Below are 17,750 nucleotides of genomic sequence, written 5' to 3' on the forward strand. Positions count from 1 at the left end.
CCGTTGCTCCCCCCCCTGCCACTAGGCTGGCAGCTCGGTCCGAGAGGTTTCGGTGGCTTCGCCTTATGTGAGCAGGGGGACGTCCCTTTTCTTTTTTGTCCCGATTCGAGTGCCGTGGGTCGAGGGGTGATCTCCTTTCTCTTCTCCTCTCTTCTATGCCTATAAACATAGTTACTTTTGAAATTTTTTGGGTTGTTGAGAAAAGTTTTCTGAGAGGAGAGTAAAAATTTTGACTGTGAGGAGATTGGAAAGGGAATTTCTGTGAGAGCATTTCTTTGAGGTAGCTTCTTGTGTTGCTGTGCTTTACGTTTGCATTGAGGAGGTACCTCTTCTTCCATTTCTTTCCTATGCCTTGGTTTCCTGAGGTTTTCTCTCTGTCGAGCCTCCTCTTGCTCGGTTAAATGGAGGATACAGCATGCTAGTTCATTTTACTTGGATATATTTTTGAGATATTTACTTCAAGTGCATTTGGAAATGAAAATGTGAGCATGTGTTAAAATTAGACTTGGTTACTCGCCTAAACTAGGGAGGCTATGACATATTCATGGTTCTTGTGGCATGTTTACGTTGGAAACATTTAGGGAGTTAAGGCATGACTTTGAAATGATTTTTGCTCCTCTTGCAAGCATGTTGGGATGAGTATTATGAAGCTTTTCACTTATTTTCGTTTGGTATGAAATATTGGAGAGGTTATTTAGCCTTTCATGCATGCTAGGGAGTGCATTTTACTATTTTATGCATGTTTGGGGGCTGCTTAAAAATGAATGCTAGAGAGTTCATTTTATTTTTTTATACATGTGTGGGGCTAGGTTTAGCTCCTCATGAGGCATCACCCCTGTTCAAATATCTGTTGGAATTGTTTCATGCTTGGAATATTTAGATATGCAGGTGATTCCTCGGGTCGGAGGCTTGGTTTTGGCTTGAAATGGCTAGAACTTTAATTTTTTTTATGAAAGCCTGAAGTTTCATATTGCTGGGCTTGGTTTTAATCTTGTTGGGCTCGGTTTTGGCTTTCGGTTCCTGTTGGGCTCGGTTTTGGCTTGATTTGAAGTCACGTTTCTGGGCTTGAAATGACTAGAACTTTAATTTTTTTCCGAAAGTCTGGAGTTTGATATTGCTGGGCTCGGTTTTGGGCATTGAATGATTCGGCTTCGGGCTTTTGTTGGTGCTCGGTTTTCATTGCAAAAGTTGGAGATGTTGCCCTTTTGTTGAGGTGTTGAAGTTTTCTTTGCTAGCTTTAAGAAGCTCACTTTGGGCTCTTACTGATTTTTGATTTGTTTAGAGGTGGCTGAGATTTTAATTTCTATTAAAACTTGAATTTGTATCAATGTTTGGGCTTTGTTTGGCCTCTGCTGGGCTCAGTTTGGCTTTACTTAGGGGCTGTGTTTGTTTTGTTTGGCCTCTGCTGGGCTCGGTTTGGCTTTAGTTAGGGGCTGGGTTTGTTGGGGGCTATGTTCGTTTTGTTTGGCCTCTGCTGCACTTGGTTTGGCTCTAAAGTGGGGGCTGTGTTTGTTTGTTTTAGCCCTGCTGGACTCGGTTTGGCTCTAAAGTAGGGGTTATGTTTGCTTGTTTTAGCCTTACTGGGCTCGGTTTGGCTCTAGTTGGGGGGCTTGGTTTGCTTTGTTTGGCCCTTACCCGAGGGATGGTTTGGAGGTGGTTTTGCTGGCTTTGGTTCCTACCCCTACCCGTGAGACCCATTGGAATTCCTTGAGTTTAATTTATTTCTTTTTGTTGAGTTTGAATCATTTGAATGGTTGTAGATGGAACAAACTTGTTACTTTGAGAGATTGGTGATGTTTTGTACTCTTCTATGTATATCAAAACTTGTAGAGAATTGATTTGGGTTTGCCCCGGCCGTGAGTCTCACTTGTTGTTCATTGGGTTTGCCTCAGCCGTGAGTTTCCTCCCCTTCTGTGCCTCGGGTTTTGCCTTGGCCGTGAGTCCTACCTGCTGTTCATCTCTTTGTAGTGATCCCGATCGTGAGCATTTATGTGACGAAAGTTGGAAGATTTTGATATCAACTTTGGGATCTAGGGAGGATTTGCAAGCTTTATTTGGGAGAGCATTTGGTTGATTTGATTAATCCTGCGTTCTTGGGGTTTGGAGAATCAGCGCAAAGGGATATTTTATGTCTGTTAGGAAAGACCTCGGACCCTACTTTTCCAGGTCTTTTCGATACGAGTTTTGAGAACTGATCCAATCTCCTTTTCGGTGTTTTAGATGAATCAGTGCATTCTCTCTCTCACCCCATTTTTGTTCTTTTCTTTCCTCGCTTCTTGGTTCGGTTTTCGATGCTTATGCCCGATGCATAAGTGTCCACGTATAGCTTTTTGCTATACGTGAAACTATCAAACAAGGTCGCAAGTAGTCGTTTTGGGGCGTACGGTGTTGATGATAAAGGCACTCCGAAAATAGAGCAGAAAGATGCTCTATCCTATATCATCAAGATCTAGACATTTGATGAACAATAGAATATGGTATACTTCGCCGACATAAGTCTAGCGGGAGTTGGCTCGAACCTCCTCAGGTTGTTGGCGGGTCCACGTTGACAGCGTAATCAACTCGTGGACAACAAATTTTTTTTTTAAAAAAAAGATAAGTTTTGATAAACCATTTCCAAACAAAAACATACTTTTCTACGAAACAAAATTGATGACTCTTCTTTGCATTTTTAAAATTTGTGTGTATGTCAAAAACATAAATTTTAAAATACCTTGTCAACTTGACGAATGCCTGTAGAATAAATATACAGCTGAGTCTAGTCCCATACGAGTGCTTGCGGTCCCCCTCATCCGAATCTTTTTTTTTTGTTTTAACGAAGCTTTGGGACAGGGCACTCGTGTTACTTTTCCTTTCTTTCGGGATTTTCCCAGCAGTTTTGAGGATTTTCTTTTACTTGAGTCTTTTTCGTTGATTTTTCTCGAGTTCTCCGCTTTTCCTCGGATTTCCTAGATGACATTCTCTTCCGGACTTTGCTTTTTTGAGATGCATTTAGGCTTGCTATGCTTAAGGAACATAGATCTCACGGGTGTACATGTTTGCTTTACATTTTAGAACACTTAATTTTTCTGTTTCTACCTGCTACCGTACTGTACAACATGTTATACTTGTTCTGTTTTCTATCTGCTACTGCTCTTCCTATGAAACATGTTATACTTGTCCTGTTTTCTACCTGCTACTGCTCTTCCTGTAAAGCATGTTACACTTGTCATGTTTTCTACCTGCTACTGCTCTTCCTGTAAAGCATGTTACACTTTTCCTGTTTCTACCTGCTGCTGTTCTTCCTGTATAGCATATTATACTGTTCCTGTTTCCAACTGCTAACGTATTGTATAGCATGTTATACTTGTCCTGTTTCTACCTGCTAATGTTCTTCATGTATACATGTTATACTGCTTCTGTTTTTGCGTACTACTATTCTACGTGCATTCTATTGTTTGTTCATGCGTTGCACACTTTATATTATATAACTTTAAGCATGTTTTCTTTTTGCATAGGATGTTTAGAGGACTACAACCATAGGGCCGTTTGATTTAACACTATAACTGGACACCCTATCGTCATGCCGGGGAGCTTGGAGCTAACGCAGTGGGCAGCACGACCATCTTCAATAACAAAACATGTCTTCCCCAGCAAAACCATCCCTTTTTCTAGAAATTAAACAACGATCCATAGGATTTCGAGGTTGTTTGCCTGGCGCAACATAAATCCTTCACTTTTTCTTTAGACATTCGTATAGCTCCGCTGTACGACTTAAACCCTAACTCGTTCTAGGTTCCGAGGTTGTCGTCCGATACGACGTAAACCCTCATATCTTCTAGGCAATTTGTGTGACAATGTCACGAAAATATAAACCCTAATTAAATAAAATTGGCAGGATGAAACACTTTAATAATTTCTTCTCAAAACTGGAGCCAAATCATAAGATAAACTGAGAAGTCACTGAGGTTCTCCTCAGGATCCGTGGCCTACCCTAGTTTCTCTTCATTTGGATTCCTCAATAATGTTCCAGATTCGAGCTTTTCCCCTTTTACACCTCTTCGTCCGATTTCGTTGAAAAGTCCTATCCTTTTGACATCTTTGAAGATAATATTCCCTGATTTTTATCGAGAGTTTTCTTAGGTGACTTCGGTCATTTAAGATATAATTAACTATAGGGGCTTGTACAGACACAAAGAGTGGATGGAGGTGATGTTGGTTTAATTTTTGGTGAAACCAGTGGGATTGAGGTTTTGGTATGCCGAGTATAGCCGCTATATCATCATCAACACCTCCACACACCAGCACATCGAGACAAAACCACATACACCACACCACCATGACCACCTCCACACAACAACACCTCCACACAAACACAACCACACACTAACCACCACCTCCAAAATCACACACTAATACCTCCACACAGACACCATCACCACCACACAGACACCACACTGACACCAACACACAGACACCACCTCCACACCAAGACCTCCGCACACTAGCACATCAATACGCCAACACATACACCACTACCACCACCTCAACCCTTTTGCTGCCGACACAACTCTACACAAACTCAACCACATAGATACCAACACGTCTACACAACCAAACACTTAACCACACACCAACCACACACATCAAGGCACTACCACCTCCACAGACCAACCACATCCCTCCACATAGCTCCACACAGATGCTAACACCTCCACACACTAACCACCTTCGCACCACCTCATCCACACCACACCACCTTCTCCAAACCACACTCCAACCTCCTCAACGCCACCAACCACCAACATCATTAGCATACCACACCACTCCACCACCGAAATCAATAGCACACCACACCACTCTACCACCCCCACATCTCCTTCTCCCACTACACACTACCACCTCCTCATAACCTACAACCAAAATCATCACCCTCTTTCATCCATTTTTCAAATTCTAACACAAATATTAAAGGTAATGGTAGAACCCCATCCCATATTTTTCATTTGAGGCAATTACATACAATCACCCGAACCATTACTATCTACAAATCAAGCACTCTCTTTCATATGAGGCAATTACTTATATGAAACCCGAAACAGTGCTATCAATCAATATTTTTTTAATTGAGGTAGTGGCATACAAGGCACTGAAACAGCGTTGTCTACAAATCAAGCTCCTTTTTTGATCCATTTTTCAATGCAGTAACATAATGGGCACCCGAAACACTGCTATCTACAAACTGGGCACCTGAAACAGTGTTGTCAACAAATCAAGCTCCTTTGGGCACCTTAAACAGTGCTGTCTACAAATCAAGATCCTTTTTTCATCCATTTTTCAATTTAGTAACATATAGGGCACCCGAAATATTGTTATCTACACATAGGGCGCCCAAAACGGTGCTATCTGAATATAGGACATCCAAACAAATCGCAGAACCATAGAAATAACAGAACTTGAAAAATTGACAAAATTCCCACAAAGAAAGCCATTTGAGAGAGCCGCAAATCTCAGAGAGAGGAAAAAGAGAAAGCCATTTGAGAAAGTCACAAAATTCTAACCAGAGAGGAAAATGAGAAAGTCATTTGAGAAAGCCACAAATCGTTTGGAAAATGAGATCGATTCCTTAAAATTCTCACAAAACCCTACAAACAACAAATTAGAAAGCTACAAATCGCAAAGAGAAAGCCATTCCATCGAAAATGAGCGCTTTATTTACATACCGTGCACAAAAACCAGAGATCAGAGGGAAAAGAGAGAAGAGAAATGCAAGTTGCCACTGGAGAGAGCCGCTTAAAATGTGTGAGAGAGGCGCGAGAGAAACGAGGGATACCTCGGCAACGGTGTTAAGTGATCGAGAGAGGTAGCCAGGGCAGAAGGAATGCAAGAGAGGGAGCGTCGAGAGAAAAAAGAAACGCAGAGAAGGACGCAGAGTAAATGCATGCGAAGAAACGCGGGCAGCAGGGTTGACCTGCTACCGCATTTGAACATAAATTATTTCGAACGTCGCTGCGTTGCGATTTCCAAAAGGGCAGACCTGCATTTTTAAAACGCAACGCGTCGAAAAAGCTGTGCCAAATGGGCCCTAAGTGCTCCATCTGACGCTTGATGGATTCTGAGGTTGTAGCAATACCTTGAACTGCGGAAGATTTGGTTGAGGAGTTATTTGTCAGCTTCCCATGGAGCTTCCAACACTTATCATAGGTATGGTAGAGCTTGTGACAAAAATCACAAGTGGAGTGATTGGTGCACAACGACGTGACAGAGTGTGGGCACTGTTGGAGACCAAGGTTGAAGACTCAGCTGAATTAGTGGAGTTGTCGAGCATGATAAGTCTTCGTCTTTCTTTGCGGTGGAAATCAGTGAATGACACCCAAGTTGGAGGAAGAGGATCACGATCAAGTATACGACCACAGACTTCATTGAGACCCTTGTTCAGGCTTGCTAGTAATTGGTACACAAGATACAAGATCCTTGTCTGGAATTTTTTGTAAGAGAGAAAGATCTGCGGGAGAGTCCCACATGTAGTTATAATAGAGGCCACATTCCATCCTTAAGACAACCAAATCATTGTAGTACTTTGTGACTGTCTTTGATCCCTGTATTGCCTTACAGATCTTATTAGAAATTTTATAGAGTTGTTCATAGTTCCTTACGTCTGAGTAGATATCTCGAATGACAGTCCAAAGAGTACTGGCAGACGGAAGAAACATGTATGAAAGGTCAATCGAGGTCTCCATGGAATTAATCAGCCATGACATAACCATGAAATTCTCCCCTTCTTCTGCTGCATATGCTAGTCCAGTCTTTGGAGGTTACAAATTGCACTTGTGAGGGGACCAAATTTACCCTAATCTTTGACGAACATCGAAATGGCTTGAGACAATTGGTGGGAATTCGAGCCGTTGAGTTTGTGAGTGGTGATCAGAAAATCCATGGGCTTGTCATGTTCTCCGGTTTGCGGAGGAATTGAGGTAGGTGCCAATCCTCCTTTGGACTCAAGGGCATTCTAGAATGAAAGCTCAGTAGTGGGTGAATTCACTATGACACTAACGGAGTCAAATATGAGGTGTGGGTGCCGAGAAATAGATGTAGACGGACTCTTATGCAACTGACAATAAAATAGGGCTTGTATCCGACAGGAGGGAGGTCCGACGGCGGAAGGGTCTACATGAGAGGGTTTTGGCCGAAGAAGAGAGTTCTAGCGGTTCTAGAAAGAGATCTGGCTGACAGGAGGGAGGTTCGACGGTGGGAGAGCTAGCAGGGGAGAGGCTGCTGGCGTCAGAGCTTGCAAAGAAGGGATTGGATGACTGAAAAACTGCGGAGGAAGGTTTGCAGGGAAGTTCCGACGGTTAGGGTATTGTCCTGATGACTAGGGTATGATCAGCGGCTCTGATACCATTTAGGTTTTGGGAATTGAGCAGGATGATGTTATTGGTATTGAAAGAGGTATAAATACATGATACAATGATTCTAAAATAAGAAAAAAATATAATACTAAAATCTCTACCTAATTACTACTCGATGATAAATGGAAAGTCATAAACTAGGAAATACAACAAATAGGAAATAACCAGAACTAACAAAAACTAATAAACTAAATAATTTCTAACAAAAACTAATCTAAATTATGATTTAAAAGATAAATATTAAATCAAATCATACATTGGATTGATAGAGTGAGATAAAAATGATGACGGGTGTTGCTTTTATTTCATTATTTTACTTGAATATCATATACAACTTTACGAAAGATGTTCTTCTTTGTTTTTCTTACTTCGTGTTGATAGAATTTTCACATTTCCTATCATAGAATCTCTCATTTCATAGACAAAGGTAGATACATGGTTTATCTACATTAGCCAGTCTCAACATATCATATTCAAGTTCTGTATAGGTAATAAAATATTAATTTTATCCCACCACACATCATTCAAGTTTTTTTTTCTTAACAAATTTTCTCTTGTTTATATCACCTTCATGATGCATTCATCACCTCTCACTGATCACCATTGTTTGCAGCTATTGTTTTATTGCTTTGAATCTCTTAAGAATGACTATATTTGATGCAAAATGGGTCTCTGTAATAGCCAACATTTTCAGCTTTACAAACTTATTGAATATTGACAATTTTAATAAATAATTCATAATGAAAGTTTTAATAAAATTGACAGCTCCCGTATTATCAATTATCCAGCTACATTGCTCATAATTGATTTTTATTTCATTCCATACTCTTTGGAATGCATATATTCTTCAATATTAAGTCTAATGTATGAACAATACAAGAAGTCCAAATATATGATGATACCGAGCCTCAATCAATGCTCTGACAGCTCTCAACACAGGTGTTTTATCAGTGATTTCTTGAACCCTTTTATTTGAACATACACTCACAATTACTTCTTTAATTTCACTGATAATGTAAAACTTATCTTCATAGTCCCCTTCACAGTTAATAAACATTGGTCCTGATTCTGTGCCACTTATGAAATTAATGAAATGTTTTTTTGCACATCTGTCCATTCAAATGAGAGGTTTTCACTCATTTTGCTTCAAATGATTTCATTCATTCAATTGTTTATCATAAATAATTCAAATATTAATTATGAATCTCTCTCTATATAAATAGTGTTACTAGTGTAATATCAAATATTAAAATGCTTAAGTAGTTCTATCTATTGTTATCTGAGTGTAAAGCACAATGCGATGCACAAGGCTTTATTTTTGCTTCAAAGCATAGCGCAAAGCAAAGCAGTACTTTTATTAACTAAACTACTAAAAGGTTATATAAAATTATTATTGTATAAATATCTTTATTAATGATTATAAAATATAAAGAATAACTTAAAAGTTAATATAAGATAAAAAAGAATTGATATAATACCTAACTTGAAGGAAAATATTGAGGGTGAAGCTGCAAATTAAAATTTTTAATAAATTTTAATAATTTATTTTAGTACTTAAAAACTTAAAAATTGTAAAATAAATATTATACCTGAAAACAAACTCTAAATTTTAAAGCATACATAAACCAATAAAGTCTCAATTTTCATAAAACAAGCTAAATTAATTCAATAGCCCTTTATTCCCTCTTGCTAAATTATGAATTGAACCTACCACTTTGCTTCAACGCTTCAAAACATGCTTAAACAAAGCAAAGCTGGCTTCACGCGTTTCGCTTTGCTTTGCACTTGAAGCGCACTTTTAAAAATATTAATTATATCAATCCCAACTATCATTCAAATTCAAACCAATTCTTATCAATAGAAAACAAATCTCTTAAAATTATTCAAATTTTAAAATTTTGAGATCTTTAGCCATAATTAGAAACTGATCTAGTTCATGTTTTTTATGAAGTTTGAATTTTAGTTGATTTCTTTTAGCCACCTGAGGTTTATGTATTGATTTGATCTGGTTGAAATCTTGTACTCGATCACATTCTCACTAAATCGAAATCTCAGTTCCAGATATGACATGTTGCATATTTTTAGCATATTTCTTCTTTCTCTCTTTGTTTGATTTTTGTGCATGCTTTAAGTGATGAGATGTTAATGAAAGTATTCCTTCTGAGAAACTGCAGTAAATGCTGAAATTGTATATTGTTAATATGTTGGAAATTTTTTTGTTATGTAATATTAAATCAAAGGACTACATTTTTTTTGTTTTCTTTTATGTATTAACTGCCCGTGCAAGTTGGAATATCAAGAAAGAAAATTGGCTTCATTTTGTTTGATCGAGGATTCTATATCTTAGAGATACTGACACTGAATTATTAACAGTTGATTTTTTTTCTATGACTTTTTGAGTTGGCTACGGTTGAAACTTATGATGATTGTAGAGCTGATTATTAATTATCAATGTTTGGAAAAGTAATATACAATCCATGAAGAAAAGAAATGCATAGAGCAGGAGCGTTTGCCTGTTGTATGGAAGAACATATTGTTGTAAGGAAGAGTATATTTCTTCTTAAATCGGAATAAAAAATTAATGATGCACAAAATCTGCTGCAAATCTGTATTTTTTGTCTAATTTAGGGATTGAGAGTCCTTTAAAACTTACAACATTTAAATAGATAACTTGCTTATTGTTTCTTCGGATAATTGATTGCATTTGAATTTGATAGTTTTTGAACAACCTATTGCAGTGAAATTGTCTGTATCAGTTACGGCATTTTGTACTTAGTTCATGCTAATGATTTTTAACATTCCACTTATCTTTCCAGAGGTTGTCCAGTCACGTTCTGCACGCATTGATGCTTTTACCGTGCTTGGTAATGCAGCCACAGTTGGTGATGATACTATTATCTCTAATTCAGTGATCGGTCAAGGTTGCACAATCGGGCACAATGTTGTAATAGAAGGTTCTTATATATGGGATAATGTCATCATTGAAGATGGTTGTAAATTAAGCCATGCTGTTGTTTGTGACGGTGTTCATCTAAGGACAGGTGTAGTTCTTGAGCCTGGCGTCATATTATCCTTCAAGGTAATTGATGTTCATATCATAGTTTTGATGCCATTTATTTATGGTTTAATTTTTTTTTACCCTTTTTCATTCTTAATTTGTCTTCTGTATTCTGTTTCATGTCTTTGTACTTGTGGGTATTGAATGTTTACTGATTTATTTGGTTTAACTGCCTTGACATTATTGTCTTCAAAAGTTTGTAATTTATCTAATTGACAATGTTTGGTTGGATTAAATCTTGGGTGCCATATGAAATAATAAGGACATGAATTGTATGGTAACTTAGTTTAATACCAATTAGAAGTGCCAATAAGTAGAAGCTGTCATTTGAAAGTTTTATTAGTAAATTTCTTGGATTATTTTGCTAAATGCCCACGATTGCTCATGCATTAAAGTTTTAACTGTTTGAAAACAGTAAGGAAGGATAATAAATTTTGTCTCTCTCCCTCTCTCTCTCTCTCTCTCTCTCTCACACACACACACACACACACACACACACATCAACCACACGAAAGAGAAATTTCATGATTTGATCATCTGATTACGCCTTGATAATTTCAAACTCGTAAACCAGGCAGTGACTTAAAGTTTATAAAATCATAATTATATTGGCGATGCTATATGAATTTAAAGATTGTGTTGTAAAAAATTCTAGATATTTAAGTTGAATGTGATAAGAAATGTCAATGTTAAGATGGATATTTGATGAAATTAGGAAGGGTAAATTTAACAAATGGCTTTAATAGAAATTATATTGGAGTGATATTTATTGAAGATAAGATAATTGAAAGTCAATTCGAATTAGTTTCAGTGAAGTAAGGAAAAAAATGGTTCACATAAGGACACCTTGATAGAAATTCTTTAAAATGATTTTTGAGTAAAATGCTTAACAATTCATACATTCACTCAACAAGCTCACAGTTATTTTTATGGTTGCAACTGTTGCACTAGTTTTTTATTATTATTTTTTTCTTAGTCTGAAAGAATGCCAATTTGATCCTAGTTAGATTTTGGCTTGCTTCTTTAGGAACTAAGATGGACTATTTTTTTATATGTGATACAGAGTTGCTAAATATCTAGCTTAACCAGCTTTGATTTCTTTGTTCAACAAGCATAAATACTCTGTTGAATGTGATTACATGATATAAAATTTTCTTGCAGGTTGAGGTTGGGCAGCAAATAGTGATTCCTGCTTACTCGAATGTTTCCCTTCTTCCACAACCATCCAAGCAGGATAGTGATGAAGAATTGGAATATGCTGATGCTAGCACGGGAATTATCGAAAGCCCATGTAAATATTCATTCTTTGAAAATTTATACTATTAGTTTTAATTAATCGAGTAAATGATCAAAATGATCTCTAATTTTTTCAGTTGTGCCTATTTTTGTCTTAATGTTTTCGAAGTATTCAATCCCCCTACTCACTAAAATTGAACCAATTTGGTTATACTGTTAACTTCTTAAAAAATGGCGAAAGAAAGTTTCTTATGATGGAATTATTTAACTTTTAGGGGCCTATCTTGTTAGTTTGAGGTAGTATTAAGTAGCGATACTGATCCTAAAAATTTCAGAATGCCTCTAATGGGAAGTTGTCATTAGCTTATTTCTGTCTAAAGAAATGTTAAAGTTGACTCTAGGACCAATTTGATTTAAATTTTGATGAATTGCTGGACTAATATCTTGTATTAAAATTTTTGCTAATATAATGCCTATCCTCCCTAGACTAATTTTTACTCACATATGCATAACTCCCTTGTGAAGATAGTCTGTGAAACCTCTTTTTGGAGATTATTTAAAAATGACTGAAAGAAGTATTTATTTTGATTTAGTCGTATGATGAATAAGAATTAATTTCATTTCCAGGGAAATGTGAAAACTTCCACGACAAATAAAGCATTAGTGCTATTGGTAAACTTTTTTATAATTTTTGGGCAGCATGGTAGAAAGTAGAGATTTATCATAAGTAATTACAATATCAAGAAAATGTAATTGCCTGGACTCTTAACCATTGAGATATTGTCTGTTTTGGCGTAATACAAGAATTAGTTCAATTTAAAAATCATATAATGAAGTCATCATTTTTCGGGTTAACTCAGGCTTGTCTATATTTGTCTAGAGTCACTTAACTTTACTTGAATCCGACCTAAATCTTGCACAAAATTTGAATTTTTAATGTTTATTTAAGTTGAGTTCTTATGTTAGGTCTAATATTGGAATGCTCTACATTTAACACTTCATGTAGTCATATTGTTAATGTTTATTTAAGTTGAGTTCTTATGTTAGGTCTAATATTGGAATGCTCTACATTTAACACTTCATGTAGTCGTATTGTGAAGTTTTTCTAGCATAGCAATTGATGTTAGAGACCAAACTAGTATGGTTTTAACTAATATTTGTTATGGCCTTAATTCTTGACCATTAAAATATTGTATGCTTCGTGCTATGGCTTTGTGGTTTTGTCCCTTTAGTGTGACTTCTTAGGGGGTCACCTTAGTGCTCTTGTGTAACACAAGTTCAAGTGATAGCTCACATGATGACGGGGGCTTGCAGGGGACTAAATCAGGCTATCGGTTCAGAAGAGGTGCTAGTTCAGTTGCGAGGGTGAACTGGTATGCCTCCTCCTTTCCTTCCACCCTTTTAGTTATCTCAGTTTATTATAAATTTGCTGTTATTTGGTTTTAGGGCTCAGTTTTTGTGGTGATTCTTGTTTGGACAGCCTCCGACTTCCCATTTTCCCACGGTTGTATCTGACCGCGAGAAGGTGCTCCGGCTGTAACCTGTCCGAGATGTTGATCTTCTTCAAGGTTTCGGGGGGTGCTCCGGCTATAACTTGATTGTGCGGGGACACTTATCTTCCCCAACTTTGCCGCGCATTTTCTTGCTACCGTCTATCTCTCCCACGCCCCTCTTCTCTCTGTCGTCCACCTACCAACACTCATACAATCACCGGTTTCCTCTCTACTAGTAGCTGGAATGTGGTAACCCCCTTCCCGTCTACTTCCTCCCAGCCGCAACTCTCATACAAGTTCTTTGCCTCGTCGTAACTCCCATACCATCCGTTCCAAGCCCTCCAGTCCTCCAACAATTCCACCCAATCTTCCACTCAACCCGTAACTCCCTCCCGCACTCTATTTTCCCTTCACAGCTGCACCACTCTACCTTGCTACCCGCACAACCCCTCTCACCCCCACCTATTGCAAGAACTAACGCCCAACCCTTCTGCTGATGCTGCCTATGCTGCCGCAAGCCCCGACTAGGGTACAACACATGCATCCTCTTCCTAGGGCGTTGTTTGTGTTTGTTTGTCGTTTATTTTCTGTTTTGATGAGTCTTCGTTGTAACCGTTTTGAATTTCAGTAATAATAATTCATTTTTTGTGGTTTGGGTTTACTCTGATGTCACATGATATATCACTATGTTTTATGATAGTTTCTATCTTTCAACTTGTGTATTGCTCTGATACTATTTTTAATTTCTCGAATTATTGACCATCGAGTTATTTTCTATTTTAATATAATTGTTTTATGGAATTGTGGAATCAGAGGTGGAAGTTATAAGAGGTGGATATGTAGAACTACAACAACAAGAACAAGCTTTTATCCCACTAAATGAGGTGGATTTATAGAACTGAATATGATAATTAGTGAAGTAACTAAGATAATGAAGTAAATAAATATTTAGTATATTGTTATTAAAAAAGGAATCAAATAAATTATATTTAATCAAATTTTAATTAAGGAATATATGAGTTATATTATTCTCAATCAAGTTTTTTTATCTAGTTATTTGTTGAGCAACATTTAAGTTTGTTTTTGAACTTAAATAAATGGGCTGGGTTATGTTTAGGCTTGGATCATTATGCTTTTGAATTCTTAAGAAATGTTGAATTTCTCTAAGTATTTGAACGAGAATTGATTGAGATTCAAGATTAAGGTTTATCTATTAGGATATGTAGTGATTGTGAAATTCTTTAAGTAGAATAAAGTTGAAATCTTTGAAATGAAGGCACCTTTTAGTGCAGGGTCGAAATTTTATTAGAAATTTCAAACTTAAGTATGCTTGTATAGGAGCACTCCTTAGATGGTTGAACTCCTTGGTGTTACATCTAGAGGACAACACCACGAGGCCACTAGGTTAAAAAAAACATGAGGCCATTAGGCTAAAGAGAACATTATTTTGATAGTTAAGAGGTTTGGCTATTACAAATGTGGAGCTTAGCGAAGACCACTAAGACTTAGCTTCTAGTATCGTTGTTGTGCTAGATCCACATTTCAGTATAACTACCTTGTATTTATGTGTAGGGATGTCAATATTTTGATCTTGCATATTTGTCTTACTCAAAGAGGACAGAAAAACTCAGGTTTGGGCAAAACTGACGTAAGATTTGAGTTGGGTTCGAGTCTTCTTAAGTGACTCAAAACAAAAGGTTGAGTTTGGGTCAATCTCAAAATAATTACTTAAATATATAATTTTAAGTCTGGTAATTATGCAAATTTTGAGTCAGGTTGATCCTAACTCATCACAAACTAAGTATTTTTCATGCCTTGTTGGTTCGTATTTGACTTTGGTTGGGTAGGATTCAAGTGGAGGTTTTCGACCCATTCAATGAACTAGCTAGGCTTGCGCTGACTATATTCTAATTGGTTCATTTTAAGGTTTTTAATGGAATCTGACTTCTTATTTTGAATTGATGTTCTTGTTGAATGATCAAATGTTTGGATAATGTCTTACAATTTGAGTGGATATGTGCATGACGTGTTCAAGAATTCAAATTTGTGACTTAGATGGCGAAACTCTTATGTTATCCATGCTCTATGGGCTTTAAAAATTCATATTTTGACATTTTGTGAGTGTGTTTCATGCATCTCGATACTTGTGTTGTTGGCCTCGCGTGCAGGCAAATTTTTCATTTTGCTTTTGTTTGGGAAATCAGTCATTATGGCTCTTCATATCAAGTATTTATGATGTTCTAGCTGTTGTAATGTCGATCAAACAATGTTTGATCAATTTTGATGGTGGTCGAGGTAATTCTGATCCAATTCATAGGACATCACATTTATACTATGCTGTTTTCATCATATTTGATCGAATTGGTCACAAAATGCTCTTTTTAGATGATTTCAATGTTCCAGATATGCTGACATAGTCTGTTTTGTGAGTGGAAGACATTTGTGTACTTTTTGGTAACTTTTTTGTCTTCTTTATTTGCAATGTGTCCATTAATGCCAATATCCTTAGCTGGTTGCAATGATTCAGATTCATTAGTGAAGTTTGTTTTGCTGAATGAGCAATAGTTTGTTGGTTTTGGTTAGCGCGATGCATCTTGATTTTGATTTGTGCCATACAATGACTATTATTCAGCATTCTATGTCATCATTGACACATTTGTCCCTATTATAATGTGGAGAAGGTGTGGTGGTTAACATACTAGAGAGTTCTCTTGGGATGGGCTAAAACTTTGCAATACCAAGGGGATAAGACTTTGAGGCTGTTAAACTGAATTGAATAATATCTTGATGGTTGAGCGTTCGGGCTATTACGAAATGATAATGATTATGATGCCCCTGAAGTAGTATAAAGCTAAGCCATGAAAATATTTTGGCACTTTTTGGTACAGTGATAGGAAATTTATCAGAAACTTCTAAGTTGTGTGGTCATATAGGAACTCTCCTGCGATGGGCGAATCCCTGAAAAGTTGCTCCAAGGTGAGAAAACTCTAGACTATTAGGCTAAATCAGACAATATCTTGATGGTCAAGAATTAAAACATTTTTCAGAATTTCACTGCTGTCAAAACAAATTTTACGTTATTTCACACATTGATAGCCTACTATTATTCTGTGTTGTGCTGGAATAGCAGGTGGAATTTTCCTTCATTTGTTTATGCTTTCAAGCTTCCTTTAAACTGGGATATTCTGTTGCTTTCTAACCACCGCAGAATGATGGTTGCAGTATGCATATCATCTTTATCTTATTGGTACTGTATTTCACTTTTTCAATAACTTGCGTCTTTAAGTTTGTTATTTATTTTTGGTGGATTAACATGCAATCACTCATGTCACAGCAATTGCTACTATGATGAATACTCAGAAAGTGGATATTGGTTTTGGTACCTCAGATATGAATAGGTTGGGGACATCTGAGGTACGGTTCTTGTTCTTTGAGGTTTCTCTTGGGTTTTCATTTGTTGATTTAAATGTGGGAGAAATATATTATTCAAAAGTGTTAGATTTATCATGTATTGCTATTTTGATGGATAAAATTATACATTGGAAGTTTTGGATTTTAGATTTACAAATGATTTTGATGACCAAAAGTCCTCCGATGCATGCATATATATCTGTGATAGTGTCACCGAGTCCTCAAATTATTTATAAGTTCTAACGGAGCTTGACATGCCAATAATAAATAATAATAATGTAATAAAGTAAAATATCTCGTTTTGGGGAAACCAAAAAAAAGTATAATGTTTTTGTAACGTCAATCAATCTAAAGTATATAAGCCGCTTTTATGCACGTATTAACTTGCATCCTGGCCAAGTATTGAATTCCTTGATGTAAAGATTACAAACTAGTAAATAATGCAAAAAGAGATTTAGGTTAATGCCATATGGATTAAAATGTTTGGTAAATTTAAATGCAAATAGATTAATTAAGCTTAAATTTATAAAATGGCATAGATAACATTTTTGCTTCAAATTACACTTTAAATCCTTATAACTATGAGTGTGTTTTGTCCGATTTTAAATCAAGACATTCAATTCCATTTATGTGAAGGTAGGCTAATTTTCAAGGCCCCGACTAGAGGGCTTTGAATTTCTAAGGCAGGCGGACGACTAGGCTGTAAAATTCAAATTTTCTATTTCATTCTAAATCCAGAATAAGGAAAGATCCACTAATACTTGATTTAAATAAATAATAAAATTATCTTTTCATTTGCTGACCAGTCCTTCTATAAACATTTCATCCTTTTCTATTCATCTTTAAACAAAAGCTTGAATATGAAAAAGTTAATAAAAAATATTAATGAACTATTATCACAACCTGACCTGGGAACTTGGATTCCCAAGACGAGAATATACGATCAGACAAAAGAAAATTATCTAACAATTTTATTTCATAGTTATACAACAACAGACCTTTATCCCCCTAAGTGGGGTCGGCTACATGATTTTTTTTCCCATTGTGTCCTGTTGAGTGTCATAATTTCATTTAATTTAATAGATTAAAATCATTTTTTATACAAAACGCCCATGTTTTTTTAGGTATATGTCGGCACTAAAAAGAAGAGGTTGTTTGGGGGTC

At 36.5% G+C, this 17,750-nt stretch overlaps 1 protein-coding gene across 1 annotated transcript in view; it reads left to right on the forward strand.

Moving 5' to 3' along the window:
- LOC110018076 (probable translation initiation factor eIF-2B subunit epsilon) overlaps window positions 1–17,750 on the forward strand; it is a 56,159-nt gene that overhangs the window by 37,911 nt on the left and 498 nt on the right. The window contains exons 7-9 of the mRNA XM_020715305.1: window positions 10,205–10,467; window positions 11,608–11,737; window positions 16,510–16,589. Coding sequence (XP_020570964.1) covers window positions 10,205–10,467; window positions 11,608–11,737; window positions 16,510–16,589 — 473 coding nt within the window. The remainder of the gene's footprint in view (window positions 1–10,204; window positions 10,468–11,607; window positions 11,738–16,509; window positions 16,590–17,750) is intronic.

The sequence above is a fragment of the Phalaenopsis equestris genome, unplaced genomic scaffold (assembly GCF_001263595.1).
Source record: "Phalaenopsis equestris unplaced genomic scaffold, ASM126359v1 Scaffold000002, whole genome shotgun sequence".
Lineage (NCBI taxonomy): Eukaryota > Viridiplantae > Streptophyta > Magnoliopsida > Asparagales > Orchidaceae > Phalaenopsis > Phalaenopsis equestris.